Raw genomic sequence first — 13,559 nt, 5'->3', positions numbered from 1 at the left:
ACAAGCCCCATTATCTTTCTCACCTTCTCATGCCATTTGTATCTGTACTTAAAGTCACATAGAGAACTTTGGAAAGTAAAGTAACTATGTACAACTCACTTCAAGCCCCCCAGAATCACAGGCCTGGACAACTTTCATTTAAGAACCTTTTTATTTCCATCTTTGACTCATTAGTCCTGAGAAGAACGTTCACAGCTACAGCTACTGTCTTTTCAACCCCTGCCAGTACAATGATTTGTGTGGTGGCACCTAAGGAGCTGCTCATTGTTACAGATAGGTTAAAAAATCCCAAAGAAATGGACAGCGTGTGATGTGATTTAGACACATTTCAGGCTCCTCTACAACCAGAGAGAAACCAGTGGAGAACTACACCCTTAAAGAGCAGTCTCAAGAGCAAACAGGAATAGTTGGCATAAGGCTTTTACTCCTTCCTTCAGCCTATCACAGGACATCAGGCTTCCACACCTTTAACTAATCTGGCCACTTACTGTGGTGCAGGCTAGTCCATGCTTTGTCTTGGAGGGAAGACACAAAGCAGAGCCCACTTTAAGAAAAAACAACACTCTGGCTGTTTTTTTACCAGAATTTGAATTACGGCAACACAAGGAGTTGTTAAACTGCAGCTGTACCAATGTATGTTGACATAGTGTCAGATGGAAAATGCAAGTGGGCGTTATCCATAAGGCAGCTTGCCCTGTTCCCAGAACTGCTGTTTTGGGCCTAAATTAATTGTTAAGAAATATACAAGATTAGCAGCTACATTTCAAAGCCTTTTATTGCTCCTTGTTTCTCACTGCTGCCAATCTAGAAGTCATGCTTTACAAGAGATGCTGGTATGCTTTTTGCTTTGTAAAACCTGTTCTCTGCAATTAAATAGTGCCTTAAAATCCATTCAAGAAGCCACTCTTGGGGTGGATTTTTCTTTGAAGTCAGGTTCCTAAATCTGCAGTTCAGAACCAGAATTACTGATCAGTAGTTTCTTACTCTGTAAGAAAGGCCATTAAGCAAAGCAGTATTTGACAGAAACACTAAAAATGAGAATGCCCGAAAAGTAAGTACATGTATGTGATACGGAAAACTGAAGGCACATACACAGCGTGGAGGCGAAACTTCTGTAGAAAGCATTTTGCTATTTTCCCTTGTGTTTCTCTCCTTATGTGCACGAGTGTTAAAAATTTTATTGTAGGTTTTTGGCACAAAATATAGTTTAAATTAGTAAGTTTAGAAATTCTTGGAGTTTTCAGTAAGGAAGAACAAATGCAAGTGTCCAAAGTCCACCCTATAACAACGAAAGTCTCTTCATTCTTGCTGTTCCTACTGGTTTGGTAATGTGCTTCTGCCCAGCCCAAATGTTTCTCCTTTAAGGCTAGTCTTTATCTCCACTCTTCCACCTGCTGGTTGAGATTTTTTCAAAACTGCAGGAACCTAAGCAAGAAACAAAATAGCCTGTGATTACATGAGAAGCTGCTCTACATGCGGCAGAACGAAGTAAGTCTCCACAGAGGCCTGAACCCTGATGTTGCTCCCCTTATTTTCAGAACAGCGTCTTTGGCTTCTCCCTCCCTAATACCCTCCAGTATCTTTCTCCAAGTCAGTCAGTATGTGCTGGACTTGGTTTTGAGCTATACTTCAGGATATTCTAGTTAATTGTAGCCATAGTCAACAATCCACAACAAACCACTTCCATCTGCATCTTAGTAGCAAAAGAAGAGAGGGAAGAAAGGGAGTGTGTCTGAGCCTCCCTTTGTCACTTGTAGCAACTTAACTTTTGACTCTACTGATATAAATATTACAATCTGCTATAAATATTACAGTGCAGAGATGAGGTAGACAGTACAGTTCCACAAGTCCAAGAAAGGGTAGTCAATAGGGAAAATGACCCATACATTCTAATCTGAACATTGTCTCTTTGGAAATCTCCCTGCAGCTCGGTACCATCAATTACAAAGATAACTGGTGTGCATGTGAGAAACTATTACAAACTTCAGACTGAGAGTCAGGACATCACAACCATGGCACCACTCTCCAGAGAGATGTTACAGCTAGTGCTTGTCCTCATCATCTTTTTAGCTCTGCTTACTCTTTTACAAGACTGGGACTACAGATTCAGAGTTGGTATGTGACTGGGAGGATGAAGACTTCTACCATTAGCCTCAGCTTTCCTTGGGCTTCCAGGTGAAAGTAAATACAGCACTTCTCATGGAACAGCCTGCAGCTTCACTTCTGCTCAGTGCTGGGGCTCCCCACCTCCTTCAATCCAGCTAGGGAGCACCTTCTCTGTCACGGAGCAGACCCTGAGCTGAATTCTGCTCTGCTTTGTGGCCTACCCCTCTAAGATATCTTATTTTCTGCCTGAGGAATGCACTGTACACGCAGAGTGTGAGGCAGGAGCCCCAGCCATACATACGTGAGGAGGTAGTGGAGGATCCAGGTGCCGCCCAAGGAAGGAAAGTAAGCGTCGCCAGATCAGACCACTTCCCAGAAACATAATCCCTGTCACCAACCAAAATATCCTGGGGTCCTATCGACAGAACATTCCCAATTAGTCATCCAACTATCTCTCCAGAAAAAGGATACCCAAAGATAATCTCTCACTCCCCACCAGTGTTTGCTTCCTTTATGGGAGGAAGCAGTAAACTCTTCACCATCAACAGCCAAGCCCTCCGTTGGGCAAAGGGCTGTTTCATAGCAAAGCATTTTATTTAGGATCACTGTACTGTATTCTGTTACTGTTCCATGCAGTTTTCCTTCCTTCATTGGGAAAATTCAACCCTTATATTTAACTGATTTAAAAAGGAAGAAGTCTTTGTTTTGTTTGTTTTAAAGGTGGCATGTGCCGTTTTAAAGTTGTACCTCCCCAACCTGTACCCCTTTCTCCCCAGTGTAGGTATAAACAATTACTGGCAGTAGAGTACTTCCTCTGATGTGCTGGAATACCCTTGTATCTGGTAGACAAAGCTGCTCTTGTCAGAACAGATGATCATTAAAGAAACTTTAATACTACTTTATAATCAACTTCTTATACAACCAAAACTTTGTCTTCCCATTTCTGTTCCAAAGGCATGACACAGGAAAAAAGGCTGCAATATCGTGCAGTTTGCTATGCAGTAAATTTGCTTACAAAAGTGACTGCATGAATCCCTGGAGCTTTGTCTATGGAAAGAATGAAGTTGTACCAAATATGAAATAAGCTGTAAGGGCAGGACCCACATTTTATGATAAACACAGGACTTGTTTCTTACCTCTTCAAGAGATGACTCCAAGTTCATACCAAATGCAACTCCTATGAGCCCAAAGAGAGAAACAGAGAAAGTCCCCATGGTCAGCTGCAAGTTCAGCCTCATCATCACATTACGGTGGCTAAAGAAGGGAGAAACATCTGTAAGGGGAACCCAACAATTTATTTGCTGCCTAAATTCTTAAATTCTATATAGCATGCACTAAAAACAAATAGTAAAAGAGAAGAAGTCATGCTGAAACTAGGTAAGCCAGTTGCAAAGATCATGGAACAACAGTACCAAGAGACCATTGTTTTGACATTGCTACATCTGGACACCTCTAAATGCAACAGGTTCTGTTTAACCATCACCAGACTTTCCAGCATTGCTCATTTCTCAGAGGTATATATACAGAGTAACAGTACATTTCTGCTGAAATTTGTGACTTCTCACTACCATCTGGCTGGAATTTCTATGTCTGTACTCACAATGGACAAAAAATTATTGTTACTTTGGAAATTCATTCAGTTTACAAAAAAATGGAGTTGCTAATTGCTGCAGACTACAAACTTCAGTCCTTTTGGATGAATTCCATATTCAAGTCTTCCACAAAAAGATTTTTGAGGTTTCCTGATACAGCATCCACCAAGTGCTTCTACAGATAACTCCTCAGAATATTAAACACCAACCTCAGAGTGGCATGTTCTTGCAAATGCAAGCTACAACTCTTTTTCGGTAAGAAATCTGACTAGAAGTGAAAAATGTAGCAGAGAGACAGATAAAACTTGCTCCCAAGTTACTAATTTTTGTATCACTCTGCAGAGTAATAATTTAACTTGTACTGGAAAGCTGAGCAGCCTAGCCAGACTCTGGCTAGTAATCTTTTCTGAACAGAATTTTAATATGCCTCTCAATTTGCAGACATTTCCTGTATTGAATAGATACCCTGAAGGGTCTAGGAGAAGCTGGGTTTCTCTGCTAGGAAAGACTGATGCCTAGCTACCTAGAGGTACATCCTAATTACACACACTAATTAGGCTACCTTCTTGCTTTGCTTTATCCAGTTCTCCATTAGGAAAGTGCAATGCAGCTGTGGCTACAAGTCTATTCAACCCTCACTAAGACAGAATTGTCCAATTTTCATTGTAGTAAGATTTGAGAAAGTCTAGGCCAAGAAAGTCTAAATTCCACTCATCTAACAGATGGCAGCTAACCTGTCCAGGTTGATAAAGATGATGCTTTCTGAGTCGTCAATCAGTACTCTGAGTTCACGAGCTTCATTTAAAAGATCTTCTGCTTGTCTGTAATAATTCTCCAACAGCAGCTCCATTTCCTCCGCATGGTCGATCCCAGATGTACTCTCCTCACTGTAAGCAACAATTTATATTTTCCTGGTTAGCTACACATTGCATAGAAGTGTATTACTGATGTGTCAAGGCACATAGGAGTTGGGAGGAACAAGACACTACCCCACAGAATCCAACCTTTTGGTGAGGAACTTCTATCAATTCCAACAGCATAAAATGAAAGAAATACTTTTATATTTATCAGCACCTCAGCATAGGCAGTCAATTATTTTAAGTAGCAAAGTTAACATTTGATGTACTCAGAGTATGCACACCACTAAAAATCTTAAGTTTTTCAAATATTAAAAAGTTATAAATTTTTTTATACTTTACATTAAGTTATTATTAAATGCTAACTATTTTGACAGATTAACTTTGTGGTGCCCTCAAGTGGTGAGAGCTGGTAATAGTACAGTCAAAACTCCCAACAATAAAACAACCAAAAGTCAATGCACAATTACAGAGTGATGGAGATGGTTTAGGTTGTATTAAAATGGTTTAGTAGTAAAGCACTTGAGCTATACACAGCAATTGCTGCAAAGCATTTTTCAGTCCCGAAGCAGCCAAAGAGTGACCATCTTAATGAAAGATGCTCCTCCCTTAAGGTGAAGTCTGAGAGACTTTCACCTTACTTCAGAATGCTACTGCTGGCGCAGCAGCCTTCCTCTGAAACACGTTTCTGGCATTGTGTAGATGAAACTGAGGCACTTGAGATGCACAAGAGCTTGGAAACTAAGCAGCAAGGCCAGGAAGATTGTTCATAATTTTTTGTTTTGTGGTATGACCTCATTTTTCTAGAGAGACTGAAGGTTTTAATGAATCTCCTCCTGGCATTATTGACTGCTAAAGGAACATTGCTGAAATGGTTTTCCACAAAAATAAGTAGTACATCTTACAAATCAACTCATGTAAGCTCCCTGAGGACCTTAAACAGAGCACCTAGTTTCTCTCTTCTGGGGCAGAAACTGAGTTAGCCAACCTGATTTGAAAGCCCTCTGGACCTTGAGGTTTTTTCACTGCATGGAGATGAGAGGAGCAGCAGACTTGAAAGTCTTAAAACACTAGCAGCAGTATTAAGAGATTCAGCTCAAGGTCACACTTGACAAGTATCTGTATATTTACATCAGTTCCTCTGGGGATGTACAAAATAAAGACAGCCAAAAAGACTGAAAATATCTGCCACTGGATATGCTTTCATTAACTAGCTTCCATCTGTCTCATGACTCTTCCACATTCTGACTTTCCTTCTCACAAAGTTAAGAGGTCTGCCTTGTCTCTCTGAGCTCAGCTCACCACTCTGCTGCAAGAGATCTCTGATGGCACCTCTCTGCCTAATTGGGCTCCTCCACATCCTTTCAGGCTTCCTGAGTTCATCAAATACCACCTATCAGCTGCATCAATCCTATATCAAAAAAGAGCTGTTGACACAGGGCCAATGTGCCTCCAAATGTGTTTCCCAGTGTGCCTTGTGCACAGACTGCCTCACTGCATCCTGCAGCACAGCTCTTCACACAACCTCTTACTACCTCTCCTACCCTTGTGCAATGGTGTCTGAAAGAAGGGATGCCTGTGGGTTTCTCTTGACATGAGTGTTAAGGTGACCCTGGGATCTGTCCTAGGTCCCCTACACACTGTCTACTGTGAGGCAACAAAAGCTTTGCCAGCAGATTGTAATAAGTCTAAAGGCTTTGAGCAAAACCAGGAAAAAGACCAGCTGCTGACTCAGGAGCAGCTGGAATTTAGAGCTGCCTCTGATACTGCTCCAGAAGATGCCTTAGAAAAGCCCCACTTCTGGAAAACAGAGGTTCTACACATTTAGATTAAGCTCTGCAGGGCAAAACTTCAAACCCACACTACCGCGTGAACAGTACTAATACACACATGCAATGCAGATAGGCAAAAGTACCATTCAGCAACTCCACAAAGTACCATGGAAGGTAACTTCTGTTATCTGCTTATATACAAAACACATTTCTATGCCCAAGATTTAAATACAATTCAGCCCTAAACGTATTTGGAAATTCTCTACATTATCTTTCAGTTTTTTAGTTTTTATTTTAAGTGACCAGTGCTGCTGTTGCTGTGTGCTGTCTTTCACCAGAACTGCAGAGTGTAATAGGATTGTTTCTGCACATACATCTGCAGTGCTGTTCTGCAGGTGCTCAAGATTGCTCTGAGGCCTCTTCTCTTCAGGTTCTGCTGGTGAGCAAAAACCTAGGAGCAAGGTGTTCAGAACACTTCTAATAAAGGAAGTGTGGAGTCTGACCTATTCAATACAAGCTTTAAAACCTGCCTCTGGTTTTTATTTTGGTGAAACTGGGTAAAATGCTCCCAGAATGTGTTGATTTATATTGAAAAATAACATTTGCTTTTTCTGCCACCCTGCTCCCATCCCATCACATACTACATGTGCCAGCCTGCTATGTCAAGAACTATTTGTAACTGTGTAACGATGGAGTTCCTCTCCCAAATGGCTCCTACAATGGTTTCTAAAGAAGCAAGCTTCTTTAAAAAAATTAGGAAAATTTTTTAATTTTCCTAATTTTTTAATTTAAATTTTTAAATTTTTAAATTTTTAAATTTTTAAATTTTTAAATTTTTAAATTTTTAAATTTTTAAATTTTTAAATTTTTTGATTTTAATAGGGTTAAAAAAAATTAGGAAGACTTTTTCTTTCTGTTTTTTAGCAGCAAACATCCACTTTAGTGTTCAAGTTCTCATCAAATAAAATAAATTTTTTAAAAAAAATAATGTGGTTTTAAAATATACATACAATACTTGTGGATCAGTCCATTTAGACAGACAGAGTTCTTCTATTACTTCTTCTTCATCTAAGATCTCCAGAATCGTTTCTTTGAAAACTTTAACATCTGTTTCCAGTTCTGACAAGCTGAAGGAAGAACAGGCAAAAGGTCAAGTAATCCCCAGGGGCACCAGTGCCCAAAGGTAATCTCTACACGAGTTTGCCAGCCAGCACCCTCGCCAGAAGGAGTGGCCAGGGAAGACTTCCTTGCAGGGTTGCAAGAGCTCCTTCAAAACATGCTCTACAAGCCGCACACTTAGCTGTGGCAGTGATCTGTCTGGGGACCAGTGAGGCACAGACACACACTGGAAGGCATCCAGACGTGTTTCCGGATGTATTTGTGACCCAGAATAAACAAGCACTCTTTGAGCACGTAGCAAGTGCATGTTTGCACTGCCATATGAGAGAGGCCAATACATGAAGGTAGCACTGTACTAATAACCTCAATGCACAGATGTACATACATTTACAAAGGTTTGCATTAAGGGGAACATTTTCACACTGTTTGATTCTCTTAGGTATTATTTTGTTTTCTCAGATGCTATTTAAGAAGCATGACAGTATTTCGGACTATTCAGAACTTCTTTCCCTTTTCTCCTGTATCATTAGGTATTTAATATACTGATTTTTACATTTCCAAATAAGATGCACGACCCAGCATTACAGCAATCTAAGAAATTAATATCAGATACCATTTTTCTAACACTTTAATGCATGCCACGCCATTTTCTATGGTCATCTTCTAGTGTCTTCAGAGCTTATTCTTAGTTACCTCTTGCCATTTTGCAGGAGAATGTGTAGTTTACTCCTATCCACAGATAAAAGCTTGGGATCCACTAGGACTTCCAGTGTCTCAAGGATCTGAGGCTGCAAAGTGTTAAGTCTTTCCTGCAGTTTGCTGATCTAGATAACAACATGATCCTTCATAAGAATTAAAATAATCCATTTAGAATGATTAGGGCAACTGACTCCTGTCTCTCAACACAGAATTCACAGTAATAGGTAGTTAATACAACCTGCTTTCAAATGCCTGGGAAATACTTCCTATACGGACACCCCATAAGCACAAAGCCAGTGCATAATACAGTATTCAATAAAAAGTGAACTGAAACCCAGTGACAACCACACCAATAAGGCTGATAAAACTAAAACACTATTGTCTATAAATGTTATACTAGAATGAGCAAGCACAGATTTCTAATGATAGCTAGAAATCTTATCTGACCCCTGCTCCAGAGGCCAAAACCTCAGCACTTTTGTGTGATTTTCATTTCAGCTACAACATGTCTCTAGAAAGGAATTCTGACTTGTTTCTTAATAATCCAAATGGTGGTGAAGCTGTCATATTCAAACAGCACTTTATTGGAAAGGGAATGAAAACACATATACACAAAAAAACATAAGAACCAAAGAAACAAGGGTCAAAACAAAAAAAGTGCAGAATACATTTAAAAATGCATATGTATAAGTATCAACACAAGACTAAAGTCACACTGCCCTTTCTGTGTAGCAAGAACTTCCCAAACATTTTAAAAAAATGAGACAGCTCACCCAGTACTGCAGGATTGCTTCTATGGCTCGGAATTCAAAGGGCAGGGAATGTGTGACTAGTTGACCTTCCCCAGCCAGCTGAGATGCTAGTTCATTGAGGAGCCAGTGTTCCAGACTTAAATTACGATAATCTAGTATCAGAAGAAACTCTGGTGTTATGACAGCCTTCAAGAACTGAAAAAGACAGTACATGTAAGGAGTCTGAAAGAAAATTCACTGAAGATTTCTTGTAACTCTGTAGCACATTTGATGATTTGAGCTTTGATAAAGCCAATCTTCAAACGTCATTTCAGGTAGGAAAATAACAAAATCTCATGCTAACTGCAAAGAGGCTCACACACAGCGCTGTGCCAGGGATTGAGAAGAGGCTTCTCACACGCCTTCTGTGAAAATCTCAGCAATGTTTCTCCTGTGTTCATCCAGGAAAATGGTCACTAATGTGTACAGGTGGTGAACTCACACTCTGATCGCTAGGCAGAGCTCCAAAGAAACATCTACTGCTGGAGTGCATGTCACAGAAAGCTGCTCTTTTCTTGCTGTGCAAGAAAATCAAAGCGCAAGGATGAGACAGGGTTTACTCTCAGCTGCAGGGAAACCATTACCTCCATTCTCATGATGATCCTATTGTTCCTGGTTGCAATGCTCATTTCATGTTGAAATCTTAGATCTCGAGCTTGAAGACCCAGCTCCTGGTACAATTCTGTTTTCTTCTTTTCTATCATGAAAATATTTTTAGATGAAGATATTTAGAGGACAAGCACATATGTTCCGAAACTACATTCCAGTGTATTACCAATTCCCACAACAAAACTCAGCTATTCTTAAAGGTTTTCTACCCACTGACTCCTCAATCTAAGTTATTTTCTACAAAATTTAAAAGACTGTATCTTGAATGGAAAAATTCTAGATACAAGTGAAAAAGTTGGCCACAACAATTAACTTCACACCAGAACCAAGTGCTTTCCTTTGAGAAAGCACATGTAGTCCTATGGACAGACAAGGCAGGAAAAGTAGCATCCTGGTCAAAAAGAAAAAAGGCAAAGCAAAAATTACCTTCCTGTGAGAAACGGTAGTACATAATTTTCAAAATATTACTTAAAAATATACAAAAACTGTAACAATAAAGATGCAATGAAAACCCGATTGAAGGCAGAAAACCAGAAGAAATGCTGCAACATCCCAAATAAACACACAGAAGTATCCAAAATGTAATTTTTTAACCAAATAGATTTCCAATTGGGATTTTCTGTATTGGACAAGGAGAAAACTCAAACTCCACACAAAACTACAGTGAAAACTTACCAAAATAGGTAGTATTTCCCTCTTTGTCAAACTTCATCTGGAGGAATGGAAAAAAAATATTTGTTTCACAGACCCACTATAAAACAAGAAATCAATTTCTAAAATTATTTGTCCTTTCCTAGAAGCCAAATGGAAAACACATTATGAAGAGAAAGCATAATTGCATCAAATGGCCATGTTTCACTGTGTTTGTGACCAGTGTCATCTGCATTACTGTGTTCCTACACAAACCTTGTTAAGGTGATTTACAGAGGATCAGACTTAGACAGACTATTTCTGTTGGAAGAGACCTATAACGATCTGAATCCAGCTGCTTGACCAGTTTAGGGCTGACCAGAAGTTAAAGCCTGATATTAAGGATGCTGTGTCCAAATGCCTCAAATGCTGACAGGCTTGGGATATCGACCACCTCTCCAGGAAGCCTGTTCCAGAGTCTGATTACCCTCTTGGTAAAGAATTGCTTCCTAATGCCCAGTCTAAACCTCCCGTGGCACAGCTTTGAGCTATTCCCATGCATCCTCTGTCACTGGATCTCAAGGAGAGACCAGCCAGGCATCTTCCATCTGGGATTAAAAATTCAGCTACTTCCTGTGGAACACTCTGAGATACTGACAAAGCTTAAAAAGTAAAGAGTACCATGGACTGAACAGTTAGGCTTTGTACTCACATCAAGCAATGCTAAGACATCCTATTTAGCTTCTAGCCTGCACCTAAATACTTCTTGTCTCAGCATCTGTCATTCATATTATTCATTTAAAGCTTGTATTTCCTAGTCAAATTATTTTCTTGGAAAGACTGCCATGTCTGGATTAATGATGAAGCTTATTGTTTTGCTCATAAACAATGAAGCTTAATCCAACATTACTGACTTTTAAACTGACTTTCAGTGAATTAAGCCTACCTAAGCATGCATTCCAGTAAAGCTGCAGTGGAGGTTACATGGCACCTTGTTGTACAATGACTGCTTTGCATTATCAACAAGGAGACCACACCTTCCTTCACGGGCACTAATAATGTGATTTTTCTCAATATATATATTTAAAAGAAAAAGAAAAATATAATGTGCAAACCAAGCAGCTTGCAAACAGCTTTTTTTCTTTTTTTTTTTTTTTTTTTTTTTTTTTTAGACTTGCAAACAGTCTCCTTTAAAAAGACAACAGAAACATAGAGAGAGCTTGTTTTTCACCAAATCCTATGTTTGCTTAGAATTGCAGCTATCAAGATATAGGACTAATGCTTCTAAAAGTTATTAGCAAGCCTTGATAAACTTAAGAAGAAACTGCTGACTCCAGCACTTCCAAGACCTGACTTGCCTTCACAATTAGAGCCAGAAAACTTCCAGCAGATGCTGGGCCTTAGAAAAGCATCTTCATCAACACTATGTATTCTAACTGGTCCTCATATCAGAGTAGCTGAAAGCAACATTTTAGAACTAGGGATGTTCCCCGGGACACAAATCCATCTGTTTTTATGACGCCTTAAGATTAAAAGACAACCAACCAAATAAACAACAGGGGAAAAGCACCATCATTTTACACCAACCAGCTGCCCTCGCTGGAAGTGCCTGCAGGTACTTACCACTGCAAAAACAGGAGACACGCTGGCTAGGGTGGCTTGGGAGCTCTCAGTGGGGGCACGTAGGTGAAATTTACCTGCGGGAAGAGAACTCAGCTCTACTCCCAGCACGCCGCCCTCGGCCCTGAGCCGCGCGGTGCCGCTCTCAGGCTCCGGCACACACGTCAGGCAGCGCCGGTCACGGCAAGGCCCCAAGAACCCGACACCGCCCGGCCCGACCCGGCCCGGCCGCTCCCAGCGCACCCGCCCGGGTGTCCCGGGCCCGACCCGACGCAGCGCGGCCGCGCGGCTCACCGGCCCAGCGCAGCCCGCGGGCGCCCGGCGGCACCGCCGCCACGGCCGCGGGCCGGTCCCAGGCGCGGCCCGGCGGCAGCCCCGGGGCGGCCCGCGGGCCGGAGCCGCCGCCCGCCGCGCCCGCCCAGCCGCGGGCCGCGCAGCAGCAGCAGCAGCCGCCAGCGCCCAGGGCGCGGGGCAGCAACGCGACCCCGCGCAGCATCGACCCCGCTCGGCCCCTCGGCCCGGCACCGCTCCCGGGGCGCAGCCGCGGCGAGGGAGGAGCCCGGCGGGGTGCCGGGGAGGAGGAGCCCGGCGGGGTGACGGGAGCCCCGGCGCAGCCTGGGAGGAGCGCGGCCAGAGCCGCACCGGGATGGCGCAGGCTGGGGTGGTGTCGGCTGCGAGGCGGCGGGTCCTGCGCACCCGCTTCTGTATTTCTAAACGCTCTGAGATAACTCACTGCTGCCCTGGAAGTTCATAGCCATTGTTTTGTATGTGCACAGAGCCATGACCCTTCTCATCACCTTCTCGCTCAGCCTGTGTTCAACCCCACTGAAATTAACTGGATTTTGAGCATGATGACTTGTGAGAATGGAAAACAAAACAAAACAAACAACAACAAAACCACAAACAAACAAAAAAACACACAAGAAGGCCAGAAAGCTCACCTGAGCTCCTCTAATGAGGTAGATCTGAATTGAAAATCCAATTAAATGGATAACTCCTTCCAAAGACATAAATGTTCTTAAAATCCCAGCTCCAGCAGTGCTCAATAATGCCAGCATACCTTACTGTGGCTGGGATTTTCCCTGCCGCATTCAGCTGCTCCCGGATGATCTTCTGAAGTATGTGGGTTTGGTTTTGTTTTTTTTTTTTTTTTTCCAAGTGAAGTACAGCTTTGTTCCCAGCAAATTTCTTTACCCTGCTTTTGTATCTAAGATAGAGACAGCCTGGGTCGTTGAGATGTAAAAGTTTCATTAGCAGCATTCCAGCTTCCACTGTTTACAAACTCTTTTGAAACTGCAGCTTTCACGCACAAAAGGGCAATGCAGGTAGTAGGGGTAAGTAGATCCTTTGGCTGGTCCTGCTGAAGTGTGTAAATCGGCCTGGAGGCAAAGCCTGTGTCCAAACCCTGCAGCGGGATATGTTATCAGAATGTACTTACAGTACTTATTAATCCTTAGCGTGAAAGTAAAAAAAGGAAGTGATTATTGAAATGATCCGTGCAGCATGGCTGCTCCAGGAAGAAGGCACAAATCTAAACACCAGTCTGAGTTTTGAAAACAAGGCTGTCACCAAACAGGACAAAAAAAACTTGGATCCAACACCAATTTGATGGGAATAAGCAGACATTTCTTTATTTTGGCGATGGGAACACACAGGACTACTCTTCCAAATGTGTTCCACTTAGTAAACAAACCCATCCATTTTATATACTTTTTCTGCCAAGTCATCATTACATAAGTTGTTTTATGTATTATGCATAATACG

The 13,559-nt window shown here is 41.8% G+C and overlaps 1 protein-coding gene across 1 annotated transcript; it reads right to left on the bottom strand.

The window, feature by feature from the left end:
• Positions 1 to 132: 132 nt before the first annotated feature.
• On the bottom strand, positions 133 to 12,518 carry MRS2 (magnesium transporter MRS2). The gene is made up of 11 exons (XM_063403749.1): positions 12,090 to 12,518; positions 11,799 to 11,872; positions 10,221 to 10,257; positions 9,521 to 9,633; positions 8,919 to 9,092; positions 8,140 to 8,270; positions 7,338 to 7,454; positions 4,433 to 4,585; positions 3,243 to 3,360; positions 2,408 to 2,521; positions 133 to 1,425 (listed from the first exon to the last, which is right to left on the bottom strand). Exons 1-11 carry the CDS (start codon positions 12,289 to 12,291, stop codon positions 1,315 to 1,317), a joined length of 1,344 nt encoding a protein of 447 aa, XP_063259819.1. The 5' UTR covers positions 12,292 to 12,518; the 3' UTR covers positions 133 to 1,314.
• Between the last annotated feature and the right edge of the window lie 1,041 nt (positions 12,519 to 13,559).

This window comes from Prinia subflava, chromosome 1, assembly GCF_021018805.1.
Source record: "Prinia subflava isolate CZ2003 ecotype Zambia chromosome 1, Cam_Psub_1.2, whole genome shotgun sequence".
NCBI classification, from domain to species: Eukaryota; Metazoa; Chordata; class Aves; order Passeriformes; family Cisticolidae; genus Prinia; species Prinia subflava.
Note: the sequence above shows the minus strand (reverse complement) of the source record. Positions and strands in the feature narration are given on the sequence as shown.

Bases quoted from the DNA above. Each gene is read 5' to 3' on its own strand.
- MRS2 (XM_063403749.1), bottom strand. From the start codon at position 12,291: ATGCTGCGCGGGGTCGCGTTGCTGCCCCGCGCCCTGGGCGCTGGCGGC. The intron at 9,093-9,520 runs GTAATGGTTTCC...TGTCTTTTTCAG, and splicing joins GGATCATCATGAGAATGGAG to TTCTTGAAGGCTGTCATAAC. The intron at 3,361-4,432 runs GTTAGCTGCCAT...TCCCTTCTTTAG, and splicing joins ATCTTTATCAACCTGGACAG to CCACCGTAATGTGATGATGA.